The sequence below is a fragment of the Trichosurus vulpecula genome, chromosome 5, assembly GCF_011100635.1.
Source record: "Trichosurus vulpecula isolate mTriVul1 chromosome 5, mTriVul1.pri, whole genome shotgun sequence".
In the NCBI taxonomy this organism is placed as follows: Eukaryota; Metazoa; Chordata; class Mammalia; order Diprotodontia; family Phalangeridae; genus Trichosurus; species Trichosurus vulpecula.
Window position 1 is genome coordinate 210,481,594 of NC_050577.1, and position 22,564 is coordinate 210,504,157.

General features: G+C 36.9%; 1 protein-coding gene across 1 annotated transcript in view; it reads left to right on the forward strand.

The window, feature by feature from the left end:
* Nucleotides 1-362: 362 nt before the first annotated feature.
* The window catches only part of NELL2 (neural EGFL like 2), a 200,001-nt gene continuing 177,799 nt past the window's right edge, over nt 363-22,564 (forward strand). Inside the window, exons 1-3 of the mRNA XM_036761454.1 lie at nt 363-441; nt 906-1,034; nt 21,039-21,189. Coding sequence (XP_036617349.1) covers nt 387-441; nt 906-1,034; nt 21,039-21,189 — 335 coding nt within the window. The 5' untranslated portion in view covers nt 363-386. The remainder of the gene's footprint in view (nt 442-905; nt 1,035-21,038; nt 21,190-22,564) is intronic.

Consider the following 22,564-nt stretch of genomic DNA (forward strand, 5'->3'; position numbering starts at 1 on the left):
CTCCACTCCCACCACCGATCTTTCCTTCTTTCCTCTCTTTTCCTTTCTCTTCATCCTTATCATCGTTCTCTCTCTCTCTCTCTCTCTCTCTCTCTCTCTCTCTCTCTCTCTCTCTCTCTCTCTCCCTCCCTCCCTCTCCGTTCCTCCCTCTCTCACTCTCTCCCTCTTTTTTTATCTTTTGCCAGTCTATGTGTGAATGATGTGCACATCATAGAGTCCGATTTGTTCAAGGGTCTGACAGATTTATGCATTTTATTTTTAAGGAACTGCTCTCCTCGATTTTTAAAAATAATATTAAGAAACAAAGGGAGAGGCAGACATTTATTTATTTTATTCTAAGAGGTTTTTTTTTAAGAGGAAGAAGATGAACTGAAAAGATCCCCACCATGAAGTCTCCAATCTTAGGGACCACATTCTGTTTGATCTTCTGTCTCCAAGCAGGTCAGTGCCGGCTGGGCTGGGCTGGGCTGGGCTGAGGGAAAAGCAATCTGCATTAGGCTCTGTAGACACTAGAAGCAGAGCCAATGTGAGGAGGTTCTGGAAATCCAGTGCTATCCGATCTGTCGCACTGAAAATGTCCAGGAATGGTGAGGGAAAGGCAAGCTTGCTTCCCCCTCCCATTTTAAGACCCAAAGGATGTTCATGCCCTGTATCTTAGCCCTGTGAACAGAGGGGTACTTTGCAGATAGAAGGATTTATAAATATTTCGTGGAAGTAGTACTGGGTGTTAAATTATTTTTAAGCCAAGCTGGTGAGCACAGGTGAGTTTCTGGGAAGGGATAGTCATCTGCCTAGCTTTGTCAGCTTCCAACATAATCGCTGTCCTGTAGTGTCAGATACATTTATTTTGATGGTGCTTTTTCTTTCTCTCTTATCCTTCTCCAATGTCCAACCCTTACCTTCAGTTTGGGGAATTGGAGTAGACCCCTCTTTGAAAATCGACTTCTTGACCGATTTAGAGCTGGGGGAGTCCACGACGGGAGTACTCCAGGTCCCTGGGCTGCACAATGGAAGTAAAGCCTTTCTTTTTCAAGGTATGGAAAAGTGCTTAACCCTAATGTGATACTGGGATGAAGTTAGATAATTGAAGAAGTCCTTAACAAAGCCCTCAACCAAACTTTCTCATTAGATTGCAACTATCACAATATCTATGTAGTGCAGGGTACAGTTTGTTTCCCTCCTCTTTCATCTCTTTTTAAGTGCCAAGGATTATCTCCCATAACTTTTTAGTTTGTACTCCTGTCATTTTTAATGGCTAGGGCCCTTTGACCATTGTATAGAAATTCAGATAGCAGATGGTTTATTTTAGACCCTGGGAAACAATATATCAAAACAAACACCTCATTTAGATGGGATTAATTCAGTTAGGAAATAACGTATCTGCAGTCTTGATTAAAAATTATTCTCTCAAAGTTTGGTATGAAATCTTGCCTCTTTAGAATGGCCAGAATTTTCTGAAAATATGTATTTAACTTTCTGGAAAAATCACAATCTCCCAGCATGTTACTGTTATTCCTTCATTATGTAGTAGATGTTATTTGTGAAACTGTATTCATTTGTGTGTGGGGGGGGCAATTGGGGTAAAATGACTTGCCAAGGCTAGTTAAGTGTGTGAGGCTCCTTCTTATTCCAAGGCTGGTTCTCTACCCACTGTGCCACCTAGCTACCCTGAAACTGCTTTGATTTTTTAAAAATCCCAAATCAAGCCTCTAACCACCACACCCTTACTCCTGACTTTAATAACAAAGGAATGAGAGCTCTTCATGAATTAATAATAAAATAACATTTTAATATATACTGTTGACAGAAATGTATTTTAAGAGCTGAAACTAGCCTTGATTTACAAAGCTATTTGAAGGTGACTTGAACCTAGTTGGAGTTCAGAACTCTTGCAAATACATACAACTTCAGTGGTGCACTTTCAATGTTCTGAAGGATACATGCCAGAAAATATTCTCAAAGACCAATTCCATTTCTTCATTAAAAATTATTCTTGGTATCCATTCTGATACAATAGTTACAGAAGCACAGTTCTTCCGGTGCAGAGATTATGTCACTTCTCTTGCAATTTTCTGGAAAATATGCTGTACAACACCTAACACATATTTTTAAAATGATATTATATCCTTTCTAGGTCAAAGTACAATACTTGGGCACACAGTAGACACAATAAATACTGCCAACCTGATTTCAATATGTGGATTTCTATTTAACTAGATGGATAAGATAGGTAGTGCAGTAGATATAGCATAGGGCCTGGAGTTAGAAAGACACGAGTTCAAATACAGCCTCTGACATTTACTAGCTGTGTGACCCCAGGCTAGTCTCTTAACCTGTTTACCTCAGTTTCCTTATCTGTAAAATGGGAATAATAATAGCACCTGCCTCCTAGAGTTGTTTTGAGGATCAAATGAGATAAAATTGTAAAGCACTATATTAATCAACCAATAGGCATTAATTAAACAACTACTGTATACAAGGCACTGTACTAAGTGTTGGGGATACAAAATGTGGCAAAAGACAATCCCTGTCCTCAAGGAGAGAAATAATATGCAAACAAATATTATACACACACACACACACACACACATATATATATATATATATATGAAGCTATATACACAATAAAATAGGGAATAGTAACAATGGGAAAACAATGGAATTAGGGGTTAGAGAAGGCTTCTTGTAGAAGGTGGGCTTTTAGATGGTACTTAAAGGAAGCCAGGAAGGTCAGTAGTCAGTGTTCCAGATATGAGGGACAGCCAGAGGGAGTCAGAATGCCAGTGTCATTGGATTGAAAAATACGTGTAAGAAGATTGGAAAGGTAAGAAAAGGTTAGGTTACAAAGGGCTTTGAATGACAAATATAGCATTTTGTATTTGATCCTGGAGGCAATAGGAAGCTACTAGAGTTTACTGAGTGGGGTTTAGAGTGTGTGACATGTACAAACCAGCAGTTTAGGAAAATCTCTTTAGTGGCTGAATGGAGGATAAATTGGAGAGGGGAGACTTGAAGCACACAGATCTTCCAGTAGGCTATTGTCCAGGCATGAGGAGATAAGGGTTTCCACTAGAGTGGTGGCAGTATCAGAAGAGAGAAGAGAGCATATTGGATAGATATTTCAGAGGTGAAATTGATAGGAGTTGGCAACAGATTGGATATGGGGTGGGGAGGGGAGATGAGAGATAGTGAAAAATCCAAGATTATTCCTAGGTTTAAAGCCTGAGAGACTACGGAGATAGTATTGTCTTCTACAACTTGGGGAGAAAGATACTGAATTCCATTTTGGACTTATTAAGTTTAAGATATCTACTGGACATTGAGTTGGAAATGTCTGAAAAGCAGCTGGAAATGCTAGCGTGGAGATTAGCAGACTAAAGGGCAGGATATATAGATTTGAGAATCATCAGCATAGAGATGGTAATTAAATGTTATATACAAATATTAGCTATTGTTATATACAAGTTAACTATGAACTTAGTTTGTCAAAGATTTATAGAACACTTCATAGAATAATTGCACTGTAGAATATCTATTAATTTTAACTTGATAATAGTAAGAAAATTCACTTACTAAACTGATATTTTGATTGTTGGTTTATGAATAGTAATTTTGATGCATCTTTGAAAAAGTATAAATTGAGGGCAGATAGAAATCTGATTCTAAGAAGTCAATTCTGATTTATACTATAGCAGAGTTCTTTTTGTTTCTCAGGAACAAAAACGCTTTCATCCTTTTGCAGATTTTGTAGATTAAATTTACGACAGATGGATTGTGTAAGTGAACTTTTTGGCATTACAAATGAAATAGCATAGCCAAAGTTGTACCAAGTGACAAATGGTTTAAGATGCTCTTGGATTCTATCTTAAACTTAGCAGATGAATTTTCTTTTGGTATTATGCCAGTCTTTTTAAAGAGGAAAGCATTTAAAGCACGTATTCTAACTAATAGTAATATAGCTATTTTTTGTTTCTGTAAAATAATAAAATATTTCATGCTTTCAGTATGAAAATTGAAAATTGAATTTTCAAATGATAATTATCTCACATATGCTACTTAATACAGGGTTACTTTTGACTACTTCATGTTTGGGGGTTTCTCAAGTGGTTACAGAATCTCTTCAAAGACATTATAAATACTTTTCGCAAGTAATTAAATCATGTAGATCTGTTCCTTATTTAGTCTTAACTATTTTTCCCATTAATTGAAATAAAGGAAATGAAAATACAAGAATATAATTTTAAGAGACTATAACAGACTATTCTATATTTGCAATGGAATAAAATTTAAAATTCTAAATTTAAAATTTCATTTAAAGCTAGTTAGGTACTGCTACAGTAGTAGGTACTGATCGAAATCATATGACCCATAAAACTCTTGGAAGACCTGTATTAGATGTAATCATTTTCTGAGAGCAAAAATTATCTAGGCAACAATAAAGTAAAACTTTAAAATCTAAGGTGTAGATTTCTCCACCACAGTCCCAATATGCCTCAGTTTAAATGACGCATTTGTGGTTTTTGCTTAAAACTAGGTGACTGAATATTTTCACTTAGGAGGAAAATTCTAAAAATCATAATCAAAAAAGTCAAAACCTTTGGTTGAGGATTTCTTACAATATTTTCAAACAGAATTCTTTTTTTTTTTATTTTAAACACAATTATAGTTTATTTTAATTGCCTATACACAGTTTGATTTAGGTAGAGATTAATATGGCTAAAAATTTAAATAATCAGAACATAATTGAACTAACCATTTTGTTTGCTACAATTTTCCTTCATATACATTTTGTTTTTGCAACTAGTTACAAACACCATATAAAAAGATTCTTTTTTAAAATTTCTTTAATATTTTTAGTTTTTAGCACTAATTTTCACAAGAGTTTGAATTACAAATTTTCTCCCCATTTCTACTCTCCCCCCACTCCAACATGGCATATATATTCTGATTGCCCCATTCCCCAGTCAGCCCTCCCTCATCTGTCACCCCACTCCCCCCATCCCCTTTTCCCTTACTTTCTTGTAGGGCAAGATAGATGTTTATGTCCCATTGCCTGTTGTGTTGGTAACCAAAAATGGGCTCCTTAGCACTTAGTCAACAAGTGCCCTTGACTAGTTTGGCTTTTTCCCCTGAACTGAATGCTGTTTTTATGTTGGATTGGAGTAAGCTTGTCGGCCCCTTCACCTTGCTTCCCTTGCTTAAGCAGATCAAAAGAACCTGTGCTGTTGGCAGCTTTCTGGGTGCTGGCTGTGGGTGAATCTTATACCCCCACCGAAACTGCTAGCCAGATTGTTCAAACACCTGTATATCTTATTTCCTAGTTGCAGGCAAAAAACTTATTTTTTGAACATCTGCTTTTAAACTTTGAGTTCCAAATTCTCTCCCCTTTTCCCTCCCCACCCACCCTCCCTAAAAAGGCAAGCAATTAAACATAGGCCACATGTGTATCATCATGCAAAACCCTTCCATAATACTCATGTTGTAAAATAACTATATTTTGCTCCTTCCTATACTATCCCCCTTTATCCAGTTGTCTCCCTTGACCCTGTCCCTTTTCAAAAGTGTTTGCTTTTGATTACCTCCTCCCTGTATATGCCCTCCCTTCTATAATCCCCCCCCTTTTTTTAAATCCCCTTCCCCTTACTTTCCCATGGAGTAAGTTACCCATTTGAGTGTGTATGGTATTCCCTCCTCAGGTCAAATCTGATGAGAGCATGATTCACTCATTCCCCCTTACCTGCCCCCTCTTCCCTCCCAACAGAACTGCTATTTCTTGCCACTTTTATGTGAGATAATTTACCCCATTCTATCTCTCCCTTTCTCCCTCTCTCAATATATTCTGCTCTCATCTTTAATTTGATTTTTTTTTAGATATCCCTTTATATTCGACTCTCCCTGTGCCCTCTGTCTATACACACACACATATATATATATGTATGTATGTATGTATGTATGTATATTCCCTTCAGCCACCCTAATACTGAGGTCTCGTGAATTATACACATCATCTTTCCATGTAGGAATGTAAACAAAACAGTTCAACTTTAGTAAGTCGCTTGTGATTTCTCTTTCTTGTTTACCTTTTCATGGTTCTCTTGATTCTTGTGTTTGAAAGTCAAATTTTCTATTCAGCTCTGGTCTTTTCACTGAGAGAGCTTGAAAGTCCTCTATTTTATTGAAAATCCATATTTTGCCTTGGAGCATGATACTCAGTTTTGCTGGGTAGGTGATTCTTGGTTTTAATCCTAGCTCCATCGACCTCCAGAATATCATAGTCCAAGCCCTTCGATCCCTTAATGTGGAAGCTGCTAGATCTTGTGTTATCCTGATTGTGTTTCCACAATACTTAAATTGTTTCTTTCTGGCTGTTTGCAGTATTTTTTCCTTGATCTGGGAGCTCTGGAATTTGGTGACAATATTCCTAGGAGTTTTCTTTTTGGGATCTTTTTCAGGATGTGATCAGTGGATTCTTTCAATTTCTATTTTACCCTCTGGCTCTAGAATATCAGGGCAGTTCAACTCAATAATTTCTTGCAAGATGGTATCTAGGCTCTTTTTTTGATCATAGCTTTCAGATAGTCCAATAATTTTTAAGTTGTTTCTCCTGGATCTATTCTCCAGGTCAGTGGCTTTTCCAATGAGATATTTCACATTGTCTTCCACTTTTTCATTCCTTTGGTTCTGTTTTATAATATCTTGATTTATCATAAAGTCACTAGCTTCCACTTGCTCCAATCTAATTTTTAAGGTAGTATTTTCTTCAGTGGTCCTTTGGACCTCCTTTTCCATTTGGTTAATTCTGCCTTTCAAGGCATTCTTCTCCTCATTGACTTTGTGGAGCTCTTTTGCCATTTGAGTTAGTCTACTTTTTAAGGTGTTATTTTCTTCAGTATTTTTTTGGTTCTCCTTTAGCAAGTCATTGACTTGTTTTTCATGGTTTTCTCACATTACTCTCATTTCTCTTCCCAATTTTTCCTCTATTTCTCTAACTTGCTTTTCCAAATCCTTTTTGAGCTCTTCCATGGCCTGAGCCCAATTTATATTTTTCTTGGAGGTTTTTGATGTAGGTAGGTTCGTTGACTTTGTTGACTTCTTCTGGCTGTATGTTTTGGTCTTCTTTGTCACCAAAGAAAGATTCCAAAGTCTGAGTCTGAATCTGAGACCATTTTTGCTGCCTGTTCGTGTTCCCAGCCAACTACTTGACCCTCAGGCTTTTTGTCTGGGTATGACTGCTTGTAAAATAGACAGTACTTTGTCCCAAGCTTGATGGGCTGTGCTGCTATTTTCAGAGCAACTTCTACACTCAAGCTCTGCCACACCAGTGCTCCTTCTCCCCCCATGACCAGAATTGTGGCCCAGATTCAGGCTGGGCAAAGCAGGCTTTGCAGTCCCTCTCTAATCTGTGGCTTAATTCCTCCCACCAGGTGGGCCTGGGGCTGGAAGCAACTGCAGCTGTAGCTCTGGAAGCAGCCTCAGAGCTGCATCACCTCCACTGCCCCTGGGGTAGTGGCCAACCGAGAACTCTTTTCACTCTGTCCCAGCAGTTTTTCCTACCAACCTTCTCTGTTGTCTTTGGCTTTTGTGGGTTGGGAAGTCTGGCAACTGCCACAGCTCACTGATTCAGGGTGCTATGCCTGTTCCACCCTGCTCCCAATCTGGTTGGTCCTGGCATGGCCCAGATTGGGCTCTGCTCTTCTCCACTCCCAGCTCCGAGCTATTGACCCTTACCAGCAACCATCCAGGCTGTCCTGGGCTGGAATCTTGTTTCCCTTTGCTATTTTGTGGGTTCTGCAGCTCTAGAATTTGTTCAGAGCCATTTTTTATAGGTGTTTGGAGGGACCTGGCAGGGACCTTAAACAAGTTGCTGCTTTCCAGCCGCCAACTTGGCTCCGCCCTGAACTCATCATTTTTTTATAGTACACTAGTATTACACCACAATCATATACTACAATGTGTCTAATCATTCTGCAGGTGATGGGCGTCCTTGCAATTTCCAGTTCTTTGCCACCACAAAGTGACCTGCTATAAACATTTTAGAACATACAGGTTCTTTTATTTTTTCCCTAATCATCTTTGGAAATAGATGAAGTAATGGTATTACACGGTCAAAGGGTTTAGGTAGTATAATAACTGTTTGGGCATGATTCCAGATTGCTTTCTAAAATGGTTGGATCAGTTTAAAATTCCACCAACAATGAATTAGTGTCCCAATTTTTCCACATCCTCTCCAACATTTGTTACTTTCTCCTTCTATCATTTTAGCCAATTTGGTAGGGGCAAAATCAAGATTGTTTTCATTTGAATTTCTCTAATGAATAATAATTTAGAGCATTTTTCACATAACTGTAAGTTGCTTTGATTTCTTCATTAGAAAACTGCCTGTTCATATCCTTTGATCATTTATCAATTGGGGAATTACTCATATTCTTACAGATTTGAAATGGTTCTTTAAGTATTTTAGATATGAGACCTTTATTAAACCCTAAATATTTTCTCCAATTTTCAGCTTTTCTTCTGATCTTGGCTATATTTGTTTTATTTGTACAAAAACTTTAACATTTATTGTTAAAAATTTTGAGTTCCAAATTCTCTTCTTCTTTCCCTCTCCTCCCCCCTCTCCAAGATGGAGAACAATTTGATATACGCTATACATATGCAGTCATGCAAAACATATTTCCATATTAGTCATTTTGTGAAAGAAAACATTGAGGAAAAAAAAGGAAAAAAGTAAAAAACAGTATGTTTTGACCTGCATTTAGATTCCACCAGTTCTTTCTCTGGAGGTGGATAGCATTTTTTATCACAAGTCCTTCAAAATTGTCTCGGATCTTTGTAGAGATGAGAATAGATAAGTTGTTCATAGTTGACCATTCTACAATATTTCTATTACCGTGTACAGTATTTTCTTGGTTCTGCTCACTTCACTTTGCATCAATTCATGTAAATCTTTCCAGGTTTTTTGCAAAGAATCATACTCATCGTTTCTTTTTTTAAAAAATCTTCTTTAATATTTTATTTTTTTCAAATATATGTAAAAACAATTTTAACTTTCTTTTTTTTATTTTTTCAAATTTTTGGTTCCAAATTCTTCCATCCCTCTTCTCCCTGCCTCATTGTGAAGGCAAGCAATTTGACATACGTTATCCACATATAGTCATGCAAAACATGTTTCCATGTAAGTCATTCTGTGAAAGAAGACAAAAAAAAATCAAGAAAATTAAAGAAAATAAAGAGAAATTACATTTAATCTGCATTCAGGCTCTACCAGTTCCTTTTCTGGAGAGGCACAGCATCTTTCATCACAACTATTACAGAATTGCCTTGGATCATTGTATTGCTGAGAATAGTTTAGTTATTCATAGTAAATTGTCTTACAATATTACTGTTACTGTTTATAGTGTTCTTCTGCTCATTTCACTTTGCATCAGTTCATGTAAGTCTTTCCATGTTATTCTTAGAGCATCCTGCTCATTATTTCTTTTTTTAATTTCTTTTTAATTTTTAGTTTACAACACTTAGTTCCACAAGTTTTTGAGTTCCAAATTTTCTCCCCATCACTCTCTTCCCCTTTCTCCCCCAAGATGGCATGTAATACAATATAGGTTCAACATATACTTTCACATTAAATTTATTTTCATAATAGTCAAGTTGTAAAGAAGAATTATAACCAATGGAATGAGCCATGAGAAAGAAGAAACAAAACCAAAAAAGAAAAAAAAGAGAGAGTAAACAGTTTGCTTCAATTTGCATTCAGACTTCATAATTCTTTCTCTGGACGTGGATAGCTTTTTCCATCATGAGTCTGTTCAAGCTGTCTTAGAACCTTGCATTGCTAAGAAGAGACAAATTTATCAAAGTTCGTCATCATAGATACTGTGTGTCTGTAATCATGTATAATCTTCTCATGGTTCTGCTCCCCTCACTCAGCATCAGATCATGTAAGTCTTTCCAGGTTATTATGAAGTCTGTCTCCTCCTCATTTCTTATAGAGCAATAGTGTTCCATTACATTCATATAACACAACATGTTTAGCCATTCCCCAATTGATGTGCATCCTCTTGACTTCCAATTCTTTGACACCACAAAAAGAGTTGCTATAAATATTTTTATACATATGGATCCTTTTCCCACTTGTATGATCTCTTTGGGATACAGCCCTAGAAGTGGCATTGCTGGCTCAAAGGGTATGCACATTTTTATAACTCTTTGGGCATAGTTCCAAATTGCTCTCCAGAATGGCTGCATTGATTCACAGCTCCACCAACAACGCAATAGTGTTCCAATTTTCACACATTGTCTTAAGCATTTATCATTTTCCTATTTTGTCATTTTAGCCAATCTGACAGGAGAGATGTGGTACCTAAGAGTTGTTTTGATTTGCATTTCTCTAATCAATAGTGATTTAGAGCATTTTTTCATATGACTATAGCTGTGTGACCTTGGGCAATTCAGTTAACCCAAATTGCCTTGCCAATTGCCTTCCCTCCAAAAGGAGACAAAAAAATTAGTTTCTTTTTCTAAGATGGGGTTATTTAATTATTTTACTTCCTCTTCTGTTAATCTGGGCAATTTATATTTTTGTAAATATTCATCCATTTCCCTAAGATTGTCATATTTATGGGCATACACTTGGGCAAAATAATTCCTAATTATTGTTTTAATTTCCTCTTCATTGGAGGTGAAATCACCCTTTTCATTTTTGATATTAGTAATTTGGTTTTCTTCTTTCTTTTTTTTCAATCAAATTGACCAAAGGTTCATGAATTTTATTGATTTTTTAATTCATAAAACCAGCTCTTAGTTTTATTTATTCAGTACCTTTCTTGATTTCAATTTTGTTAATCTCTCCTTTGGTTTTCTGGATTTCTAATTTGGTATTTAATTGGGGATTTTCAATTTGTTCTTTTTCTAATGTTTTCAGTTGCATGCCCAATTCATTGATCTCTTGTTTCTCTATTTTATTCATATAAGCATTCAGAGATCTAAAACTTCCCCTAAGAACTGCTTTTGCTGCATCCCATAAGTTTTTGTATGTTGTCTCACTACTGTTATTCTCTTGAATGATGTTATTGATTGTTTTTATGATTTGTTGTTTGACCCACTTATTCTTTAGGATTAGATTATTTAGTTTCCCATTAATTTTTCATCTATCTTTCCACAGTCCTCTATCACAAATAATTTTTATTGCATTATGATCTGAAAAGGATGATTTGACTATTTCTGCCTTTACGCACTGCATTGTAAGGTTTTTATGCCCTAGTACATGGTCAATTTTTGAGTAGGTGCCATGTACCACTGAGAAAAAGGTATATTCCCATCGCCACTGAGTTTTTTCCAGAGGTCTATCATATATACTTTTTCTAAAATTCTGTTCATCTCCTTAACTTCTTTCTTGTTTATTTTGAGGTTAGATTCATCAAGTTTAGATGGGGGAAGGCTGAGGTCCCCCACTAGTATAGTTTTGTTGTCTATTTCTTCCTGTAACTCCCTTAACTTCTCCTCTAAGAATTTGGATGCTGTAGAACTTAGTGCATATATGTTAAGTAATGATATTACTTCATTGTCTATGGTGCCTTTTAGCAAGATATAGTTTCCTTCCTTATCTCTTTTAATTAGATCTCTATATATTTCCTTCCTCAAAAGAGTTTTGCTTTTAACCACCACCTCCCTCAGTATTCCCTCCCTATCAGCCCCCCTCTCTTGTCTTACCATTATCCCTTACAACTTCTTCCCTCCCTTCTAACCACCCCCCCCTTTCTTTCCCCTTTCCCTTCCTATTGCCTATAGGGTAAGTCTGATTTCTTTACTTAACATATTATGTTATTCCCTCCTTGTACCACATTCAATGAGAGTAAAACTCAAACACTTCTTTTCTCCCTCCCTTCTTTCCCTCTACTATACTATATTTTTGTGCCTCTTCATGTGATGTAATTTATCCTTTTCTGCCTCCTCCTTACTTCTTCTCCCATTACCATCTCTTTGCACCCCTTGATTAGGTTTTTTATCACCACATCGGTTAATTTATACCCACACGCTCTATGTATATCCCTTTTAGATGTCGTAATAACTATACCATTCTCAAGCTTAACCCTCCCATACAGGGATAAAAACAATTTGCCCTTATTGAATAACAAGGGTTTTTTTTTCTTTTTTTTCCTCTTTACCTTTTTATGACTCTCTTGAGTCTTGTATTTGGAGATCAAATTTTCCTTTGAGCTCTGGCCTTTTCATCAGGAAGATCTGGAATTCCCCTATTTCATTAAATGTCTATCTCCTTGCCTGAAAGATTATGCTCAGTTTTGGTGGGTTGTTGATCCTTGGTTTTAGTCCAAGCTCCTTTGCCTTTTGGAATATATTTAAATCCCTCTGATCTTTTAATGTAGAAGCTGCAAGGTACTGTGTGATCCAGCTGTAGTTCTATGATATTTGAATTGTTTCTTTCTGGGTGCTTGCAGTATTTTCTCCTTGAACTGGTCATTCTGGAATGTGGCTACAATATTATTTGGAGTTTTCAATTTGGGATGCCTTTCTGAGGGTGATCAGTGGATTCTTTCCATGACTATTTTACTCTCTGGTTCTAGGATCTTGGGGAAGTTTTCCTTAATGATTTCTTGGAAGATACAGTCCAGGCTCTTTTTTTTCATCACTGCTTTCCAGTAGACCAATAATTCTTAGATTATCTCTCCTGGATCTATTTTCCAGGTCAGTTGTTTTTCCAATCAGATATTTTATGTTTTCTTCTATTTTTTCATTCTTTAGATTTTGTTTGACTGATTCTTGATGCCTCCTAGAGTCATTAGCTTCTACTTGCCCAATTCTAATTTTTAACACATTGTTTTCTTTAGATAGCTTCTGTACCTTTCTTTCCATTGGGCCAGTTTTACTATTCAAGAACTTATTTTCTCCTGTTAGGGTCTGTACCTCCTTATCCATCTTACTTTTTAAAGATTCTTACTCATCAGTGATTTTTTTTCCATTTGGTCCATTGTATTTTTAAATTCTTCTTTTTCAAATTTTTTTTTTAGTTTTCAACATTCATTTCCACAAGATTTTGAGTTACAAAATTTCTCCCCATCTCTACCCTCCCCCCTAACCCAAGATGGCATGTATTCTGATTTCCCCTTTCCCCAGTCTGCCCTCCCTTTTATCACTCCATTGCCCCCTTCCCCTGCTATCCTCTTTCCCCTTACTTTCTTGTAGGATAAGATAGATTTCTATACTCCATTGCCCATATATCTTATTTCCCAGTTGCATGTAGAAACAATCTTTTAACATTTGTTTTTAGAACTTTGAGTTCCAAATTCTCTTCCTTATTCCCTCCCCACCTACCCTCCTTGAGAAGGTAAATAATTCAATATAGGTTATACGTGTATCATTATGCAAAACACTTCCATAACAGTCATGTTGTGAAACACTAACTATGTTTCCCTCTATTCTATCCTGTCTCCCTTTATTCAATTTTCTCCTTTGACCCTGTCCCTTTTCAAAAATGTTTGCTTTTGGCTACCTCCTCCCCCAGTGAGCCCTCCCTTCTATCATCTTCCCCCACCCTTATCCCCGTCCCCTCTACTTTCCTGTAGGGTAAGATACCCAGTCAAGTGTGTATGTTATTCCCTCCTTAAGTCAAATCTGATGAGAGCAAGCTTCGCTCATTCCCTTTCAACTATTCCCTCTTTCCTTCCATTATAACTGCTCTTTCTTGCCACTTTTATGTGAGATAATTTACCCCATTCTATCTCTCCCCTTCTCCTTCTCCTAATATATTCGTCTCTCACCCCTTAATTTCATTTTTTAGATATCATCCCTTCATATTCAACTCACCCTGTGCCTTCTGTCTATATATATGTATATTCCCTTCAACTACCCCAATACTGATATCATCTTTCCATGTCAGAATGTAAACAAATCAGTTCAACTTTAGTAAGTCCCTTATAGTTTCTCTTTCTTGTTTACCTTTTCATGCTTCTCTTGATTCTTGTATTTGAAAGTAAAATTTTTCCTTCAACTATTGGTTTTTTTTTCATCAAGAATGCCTGAAGGTCTTCTATTTCATTGAAAATCCGTATTTTGCCCTGAAGTATTATATTCAGTTTTGCTGGATAGGTGATTGTTGGTTTTAATCCTAGCTCCTTTGACTTCCAGAATATCATCTTCCAAGGCCTTTGATCCCTCAGTATAGAAGCTGCTAAATCTTGTATTATCCTGATTGTGTTTCCACAACACTCAAATTGTTTCTTTCTGACTGCTTGCAATATTTTCTCCTTGACCTGGGAACCCTGGGATTTGGATACAATGTTCCTAGGAGGTTTCTTTTTGGGATATTTTCAAGAGGTAATTGGTGGATTCTTTCGGTTTCTATTTTACCCTGTGGTTCTAGAATATCAGGACAATTTTCCTTGATATTTTCTTTGGTTCTGTTTCATAATATCTTGATTTCTCATAAAGTCACTAGCTTCCACTTGCTCCAATCTAATTTTTAGGGTGGTATTTTCTTCAGTGGTCTTTTGGACCTCCTTTTTCATTTGGCTAATTGGCATTCTTCTCCTCATTGGCTTTTTGAAGCTCCTTTGCCATTTGGGTTAGTCTATTTTTAAGGTGTTACTTTCTTCAATATTTTTTGGGTCTCCTTTAGCAAGCTGTTGACTTGTTTTTCATGATTTTCTTGCATCACTCTTATTTCTCTTCCCAATTTTTCCTCTACTTCTCTTACTTGCTTTTCCAAATCCTTTTTGAGCTCTTCCATGGCCTGAAACCAATTCATATTTTTCTTTCTTTTCTTTTTCTATTTACTTTTTTTTTTTTTGCAGGCGGGAAGGCAGGGCAGTTGGTGTTAAGTGACTTCCCCAAGGTCACACTGCTAGTAAGTGTGTCAAGTGTCTGAGGCCAAATTTGAACTCAGGTACTCCTGACTCCAGGGCTGGTGCTCTACTAACTGCGCCACCTAGCTGCCCCCCCATTCATATTTTTCTTGGAGGCTTTTGATGTAGGCTCTTTGACTTTGTTGACTTCTTCTGGCTGTATGTTTTGATCTTTGTCACCAAAGTAGGATTTTATAGTCTGAGTCCTTTTATGCTGTCTGCTCATTTCTCCAGCCAATTACTTGACTTTTGAGCTCTTTGTCAGGGTATGACTGCTTCCAGAGTCAAGAGTGTTCTATCCCAAGCTTCAAGGGCTTTGCTGTTGTTTTCAGAGCTACTTCTATTCTAAGGTGGTATGATACTCCTCTTCTGCCCTGTGCACTTATATGTGAGTGCAGGCACTCCTTTCTGCTGTGTAACTATCAGGAGGACTCCCTTTCCACAGCCACCACAAGCTCTGCCACTCCAGTGCTCTTCCTCCCCCAAGAATCACCAACCAGGACTGCCACCCAGATCCAAGCATGGAAAATACAGAGAACACTGCCTCAGTGCCAACAAAGAGATCCCTGCACTCCCTCTCTGATCAGCTGCTTGATTGCCCTTACTGTCTGTGAGCCTGGAGCACTGGAAGCAGCCACCTCAGCTGCAGCCACCTTCTTCACCTGAGGACTGGGGCTGGACAACACACTTCTTTCAGCCAGGTCCAACACTTTTCCTACTAACCTGCTAAGTTGTCTTTGGCATTTGTGGGTTGAGAAGTCTGGAAACTGCCACAGCTGTCAGTGATTCAGTGCCTTGAAGCCTTCTCCACCCAATCTACTTCAGCACATCTCTTCAAGGGAGGCCCATGCTGGGCTTCATTCTGTTCCCCACACTATGAGATAGACCCTTCCCAGTGATCATCCATGCCATCTTTGACTGGAGACTTGTTTCATGCTGTCATTTCATGAATTCTATTGTTCTAGAATTTGTTTAGAGTCAATTCTTTCACAAGTGTTTGGAGGGATTTAGGGAAGAGCTCAAGTGAGTCCCTGTTTTCACACAGAATCTTGGCTCCTCCCTCCAATTTTTGTTTTACCTCTCTAATTTGACATTTCAAATCTTCCTTGAGCTGTTCCAGGAATGTTCTTTGGGGATTGCAACCAGTTCATATTTCCTTTTGAGGTTTCAGATGTCAGTATAGTGTCAGTGCTGTCCTCTTCTGAGTTCATATTTTGATCTTCCCTCTCTTCATAGTAAGATTCTATGGTCTTTTTTACTTTTCTAGTTTGCTTCTTCATGGTGGTTGCCTTTTTCCTGGCTTTTAAAGTGGATCTCTGCTTCTGGGCCCCAGGGTGCCCTGTCCCAAGCTTCTTTTGCTGGAAACTAGGGGCCTCATTACTAGTTTTGTGTGATGTGGCCTCTGGTTTTGTCAGTTAGAAGCTATATAGTGCTGCAGCTCACCTGGTGCTAAGCTGGAGCTGCCTGGTGTGTGTCAAGGATCAAGACCTGGTAAAGTCTTTCTGAGTTTCCCTCGGTTAAGCTGAAGCTCACAGTGTGAGGTGTGGGGGAGGGGTGTTCTGGCTGCTGGAAGTTTCCTCTTCCCTTGGGGCTGTGCCATAACACAAGTGGCCTCATTCATCATCTGCACTAGTATCTGCCAATTCCCATGGCTGTGTGAAGGCAGGCCTGGAGTTTCAGTGTTGGTGTTTGCTGGCTCCACCCCTCCTGGGTTCAGGAATTCCCACTGGTCTCCTGAGGTGGGGTTTCCTGGGATGCCTCCCTTCCTGCACTGGTCCCCTTCCACCACAGCAAGAGGGACCTCCATAGCTAAAAGACTGCTGTACCCCTACTTCTGTCTCCACAATCACAGAGTTCTTCCTAGGGCAGTATTCTCTGGGTTATTCAAGGTCAACAAGGGAGGGATGAGAGCACTTACAGTTTACTCTGTCATCTCAGCTCCAGGTAGTTCAAGAAGGTCACTTTCACACATTTAGTCTGTGGGCTGACAGCCCCAGGAGTAGCTGCTGCTGCTCTCCATAGGCCCTGCACTTCTGTCTCACCCAACTCCTACAGATTTCCATTCTGCACAGAAAGGCTTGGTACTCGCGACTGCTCTCATTATTTCTTAAAGCACAATAGTATTCCATCACAATCATATACAACAACTTGATTAGGCATTCTCTGTTTGATGGGCATCTCTTCAATTTCCAATTCTTTGCCACCATAAGAAGAGCTGCTATAAATATTTGTATACATATATTTTCTTTTCCTTTTAGAAAAAAAATTCTCTTTGGAATACACACCTAGCAGTGATATTGCTGGGTTAAAGGGTATGCATTGTTTTATAGCCCTTTGGCCATAGTTCCAAATTGCTCTCCAGAATGGTTGATCAGTTCACAACTTCACCAACAATCCATTAGTGTTCCAAATTTTCCATATCATTTCCAACATTTGTCATTTTCCTTTTCTGTCATTTTAGCCAATCTGATAAGTGTACCTCAGAGTTATTTTAATTTATGTTTCTCCAATCAACAGTGATTTAGAGCATTTTTATGAGTATAGATAGCTCTGATATCTAGAATATATTTTGATGTCTGTTGCTTTATAATATATTTTGAGGGCTGAAAGTGCTATTTCACTGACATCCTTACATTTTCCCCACTTTTCCCTTGATATTCTAGATCTTGACTTTCTCCAAATGAATTTTTTATCATGTTCTGTAAGATATCCCTTTAATTGTTTTTATGATATAGATTAAAATTATAAATTAAATTTGATAATCTTATAATTTTTTTATTATAATGGCATGGCCCACCCATGTGCACCACATAGTTTTCTATCTATTTAAATTGTTCTTTATTTCCTTAAGGGACACTTTGTAATTGAATATGTGCCACTACTGTGTGAGCTTTGGTAGACTGGTCCCCAGATACTTATTTTTTTCTAGTTACATGGAATCTAATTATTGCCTCTTAAATTATTTTATTATTACATTAATGATTCTGTATATAGAGATGTTGTTAAGTTTTGAGGGTTTATTTCATAGCCTGAAATTTTGCTTAAACTATTAGTTGCCTTAATTAGTATCTTAATTGATTCCCTAGTATTTTCTAAATAAACCTTTATGTCATAGCAAAGAGATATAGTATTATGTGCTTTTTGTTTATCTTTGCTCTTCTAATTTTTTTTCTTGTCCTATTGATAGTATTTCCATAACAATATCAAACAGTAGTTGGGAGAATGGGCCTCCTTTCCTTATTTCTGTATTTCTTTGGAAACCTTTAACTGTATCTCCCTTGCATATGATGTTTGTTGTGGGTTTTAGATACTTTTAATATATGAAAAAGTCCCTATATACCTATATTTTATAGAATTTTTAGCATAAATGAGTGTTGTACTTTTAAAAAGACTTTTTCTGCATATATTGAGATAACTATACAGTTTTGAATGTTTTTTCAATATGATTAATTATTTTAATTGTTTCTGGTGTTGAACCATCCATGTGTCTATGGTATAAATCCACCTTCGTCATAATGAAAAATTTCATGGATGAAATTCTATAGTTTATTTAAAGGGATTTTATTTAGATTTTTTTCATTGATATTCATTAATGATATTGGTGTATAGTTCTTCTTATCTGTCTCTGGCATATTAAAACTATATGTCAGAAAAGGAGTCTAGTGGAGTGTTTTCTTTCTCAAGTTTTTAGAATCATTTATGTAACAAGCTTGATAGAGTTCTCTGATTCTCTCAGGATCATGTGCATTTTTCTTTAGAAGTTTCATTATAGCCAATTCTATCTCATTTTCTGAAGTTGAATTGAAATCTGTATTTGGTCACCTCCTTTAGAATTTTGTAGATATTTTTTTATCTTTTTTTTTGATTGGTTTGGCCAGTTCTGTAAACTTTTTTTAAAAGTTTTCATTTGTGCTCCTTGAACTGATTACATTTTCATCATATTATAGTTTGTAATTTTGTTGTTTAGTCATTTTCAATTGTGTCCAACTCTTTGCAACACCATTTGGGTTTCTTTTTTAGCAAAGAAAATGGAGTAGTTTGCCATTTCCTTCTCCAGCTTATTTCACAGATGAGAAACTGAGACAAACGGGGTTAAAAGACTTGCCCAGGGTCAGACAGTTAGTAAATGTCTGAGGCCAGGTTTGAAGGCAGGAAAATGAGTGGGGTGGGAATGGGGGAATTTAATTTAGATAATCATGCCATATACTATTGTGGGCAAGAATCCCTTAGAAGAAATGGACTAGTCCTCATAGTTAATAAAAGGGTGATAAAAAGCAGTACTGGGGAGTCATCTCACAAATGACAAAATGATATCTCTATAAATCTTAGGCAAACCATTCAACATCACAGTAATACAAGTCTATGCCAAAGAGGCAAAAATTGATCAAATCTCTCAAGACCTATGATGTCTTCTAGAAAAAGCATTTTAAAAATGTCACTTTCATCATAGGGGATTAGAATGCTAAAATAGGAAATCAAAAGATAGTTGGAGCAAGAGGCAAGTTTGGCCTTGGAGTACAAAATGAAGGAAGGCAGAGACTAATAGTGTTTGTCAGGATAACTCAATGGTCATAGCAAACACTTTTTTTCAACAAGCCAAAATGTGAATCCACACATGGACATCGATCAGATTGATTACATGCTTTGCAACCAAAGGTGGAGGAGTTCCATGCAGTCAGTTAAAAAAAAGATCTGGAGCTGACTGTAGCTCAGATCATGAGCTTCTTATTGCAAAATTTTAACTTAAAGAAAGTAGGGAAAATGATCAAACCACATAGACATGACCTAAATAACATCCCTTATGAATATGAAGTAGAGGTGGCTTTTACTACTATACATTTCTGAATGATTGAAGTAAGCTTTTTGGTTTTTTTGAGATTTTTTCCTATGACTTTGATTTATTCTCTTTGTTATTCTGGGGAATGAATATTTCTTGACTGTGGAAAGGAGAGGCAGCTAGGTGGTTTAGTGGATAAGGCCTGGAGTCAGGGAGACTTGAGTTTAAATCTGGTCTCAGACACTTACTAGCTATGTGTCACTTACGTCACTTACCTCTGTTTGCCTTAATTAACTGGAGAAGAAACTGGAAGAGCACTTCAGTAACTTTGCCAAGAAAACTCCATAGAGAGAAATGGCATGCTATGGTCTATGGGCTCATGAAGAGTCAGACATGACTGACTGAGTGATCAACAACATAAAAAGGAGGACTTTGCAGTGATTAGCAAACCTTTTCACTAGTGTTGACACTCAGGAAAAAAGGGAGGAGTTGAATACTCCAAGTAACTGCCTCCAAGTGTATGTTAGCTTTCCTTACATGTATGTGGGTCTTTCCTTATACTCAAATATGCCCATCTGAAGAATTTTGTTCATGGATAGGGGATAGCTAGGACTTATCCTCCCTCCTTTGTATCTTTCAACCTCCCAATATAGCTCTATTACCTTACCAGGGTGTTTAATCATTGATCTCTGTGTTCTAAATCTGTGTGAATATTGGACAAGATTTTGTGTCTCCTTTTTAAAGCTTTCTTGGCCAAGAGATTATGCTTCTAGGTATGATCACTCACTTCAAGATAGGGGAAGGAAATATATATATATATATATATATATATATATATATATATATATATATATATATATACATATGTATAGCAATGTACATATTCTATTCAACAAATGAAAGGATAATTTTATCTTTATATTTCATCAGCATCAAGCATATGCTGGGTTTTTTTAAAACAGAAACACCAGAAGATGAGAGTGACTAATTTAGTCATCTTTAATTTTGTTTAAAGCAAACCATCTAGCTAAGGGAATCAATGTACAAAGTAGAACTGTTTTAAATCCAGTTTTCGAATCAAGAACATCAAGGTAGACATCAGGAACACATGCCTATCATAAATGAGGACTGCAGAATCCTTTACGAGTCAAAATGTTTTGTCTTGGAGGTGTTCAATTAGACTTAGTTGCTCTTGAAAATAAGATATGGGGTAATGGACTAGCTTTTAGAGATTTTAATGCTCATTATTCTTTGAGCCCTCTTATCTAGTTAAAAATATTTGTTTATACAATCACTTTCCTATTGTGTATAAATCATTATTCACCAAAATTTAAAAAATGAACTTGTCAAATGCAAAGACAAATTCTAGCCTATACTTAGTATTTTTTTTGTTTTATTTTTAGATACTTCAAGGAGTGTAAAAGCATCCATTGCTACTGCTCAACAATTTTTTCAGAAGTTACGAAATGAGCATGAGTTCACTATTTTGGTGACCTTAAAACAAATCCAGTTAAATTCAGGTGTTATCCTATCTATTCATCATTTAGATAAAAGGTAAGTGTGGCTGCCTCTTTTTCCTCCATTTTCACTATATGCTATTATGTAATTGAGTACATTAAATAGAAGTAAACTAAAGCAAGATACAATATATTGAAGCTTGTTGAATGGTAACCTACATACTGCACACTTACCGACATAAAAATAATAATTTGTCTTAGAGTGGAAAAGCTATCTTTTTTCTGTACTCCAAGTTTTTTTTTTAAAAAAAAACCTTTCTATTTTTAGTTCTAAGTTCTCTCCTTCCATCTCACCCCACCTCACCCACTAAGAAGGCAAGAGATATGATACCCAATATACACATAAAGTCATGCAAAGCATTTCTATATTAGCTATGTTGCAAAAGAAAAAAATAAGAAAAACCAAGAAATTGAAAGAAAATGTGCTTTGATCTGCACTCAGTGTTCATCAGTTGTCTCTCTAGATGTGGATAACATTTTTCATCATGATTCCTTTGGAACTGTCATGGTTCATTGTAGCCAAGTCTTTCACATTTGATTGCCAGTACAATACTGTGCACAGTATTTTCCTAGTTCTGTTCATTTCTCTTTGTGTCAGCTCATATAAGTCTTCCTTAGATTTTCTGAAATCAACCACTGCTCAGTTTCTTACAGCACAATACATTATATCAGAAACATACCACAATTTATACAGCCATTGCCCAATTGATGGGCATTCCCTCAGTTTCCAGTTCTTTGCCACAACAATAAGAGTGGATAAGAGTATTTTTTTCTAATATGGGTCTTTTTTTCTTTTTCTTTGATCTCATTGGGGACACAGGTAACAGCGGTTTTGCTGGGTCAAAGAGTATCCACAGTTTTATAGCACTCAGGGAATAATTCCAAGTTGTTCTCCATAATGGTTAGTCCAGTTTACAACTCTACCAATAGTTTATTAGTGTACCTATTTTTCTGCATCCCCTTCAACATATGTCATTTTCCTTTTTCTGCCATTTTAGTCAGTCATATTGGTGTTAGGTGGTACCTCAGAGTTGTTTTAATTTGCTTTTATCTAATTATTAGTGATTTAGAGCATTTTTTCATATGACTACTGATAATTCAGAGGCAGTGAGGTAGGTCAGTGGATAGAGAACTGGGCTTGGAGTCAGGAAAACCTGAGTTCAAATCTGGTATCAGATATTTACTAGCTGTGTGATCCTGAGGAAGTCACTTAACCTCTGTTCCTCTAGGAGGCAGCTAAGGGGCTCAGTGGATAGAGTGCTGGGCTTGGAGTGAGGGAGACCTGAGTTCAAATCTGGCCTCAGACTCTTACTGGCTGTGTGACCTTGGGCAAGTAATTTAAACCCTGTTTGCCTTAATCTACTGGAGAAGGAAATGGCAAACCATTGTAAGGAAAAACCCAGGACAGTACT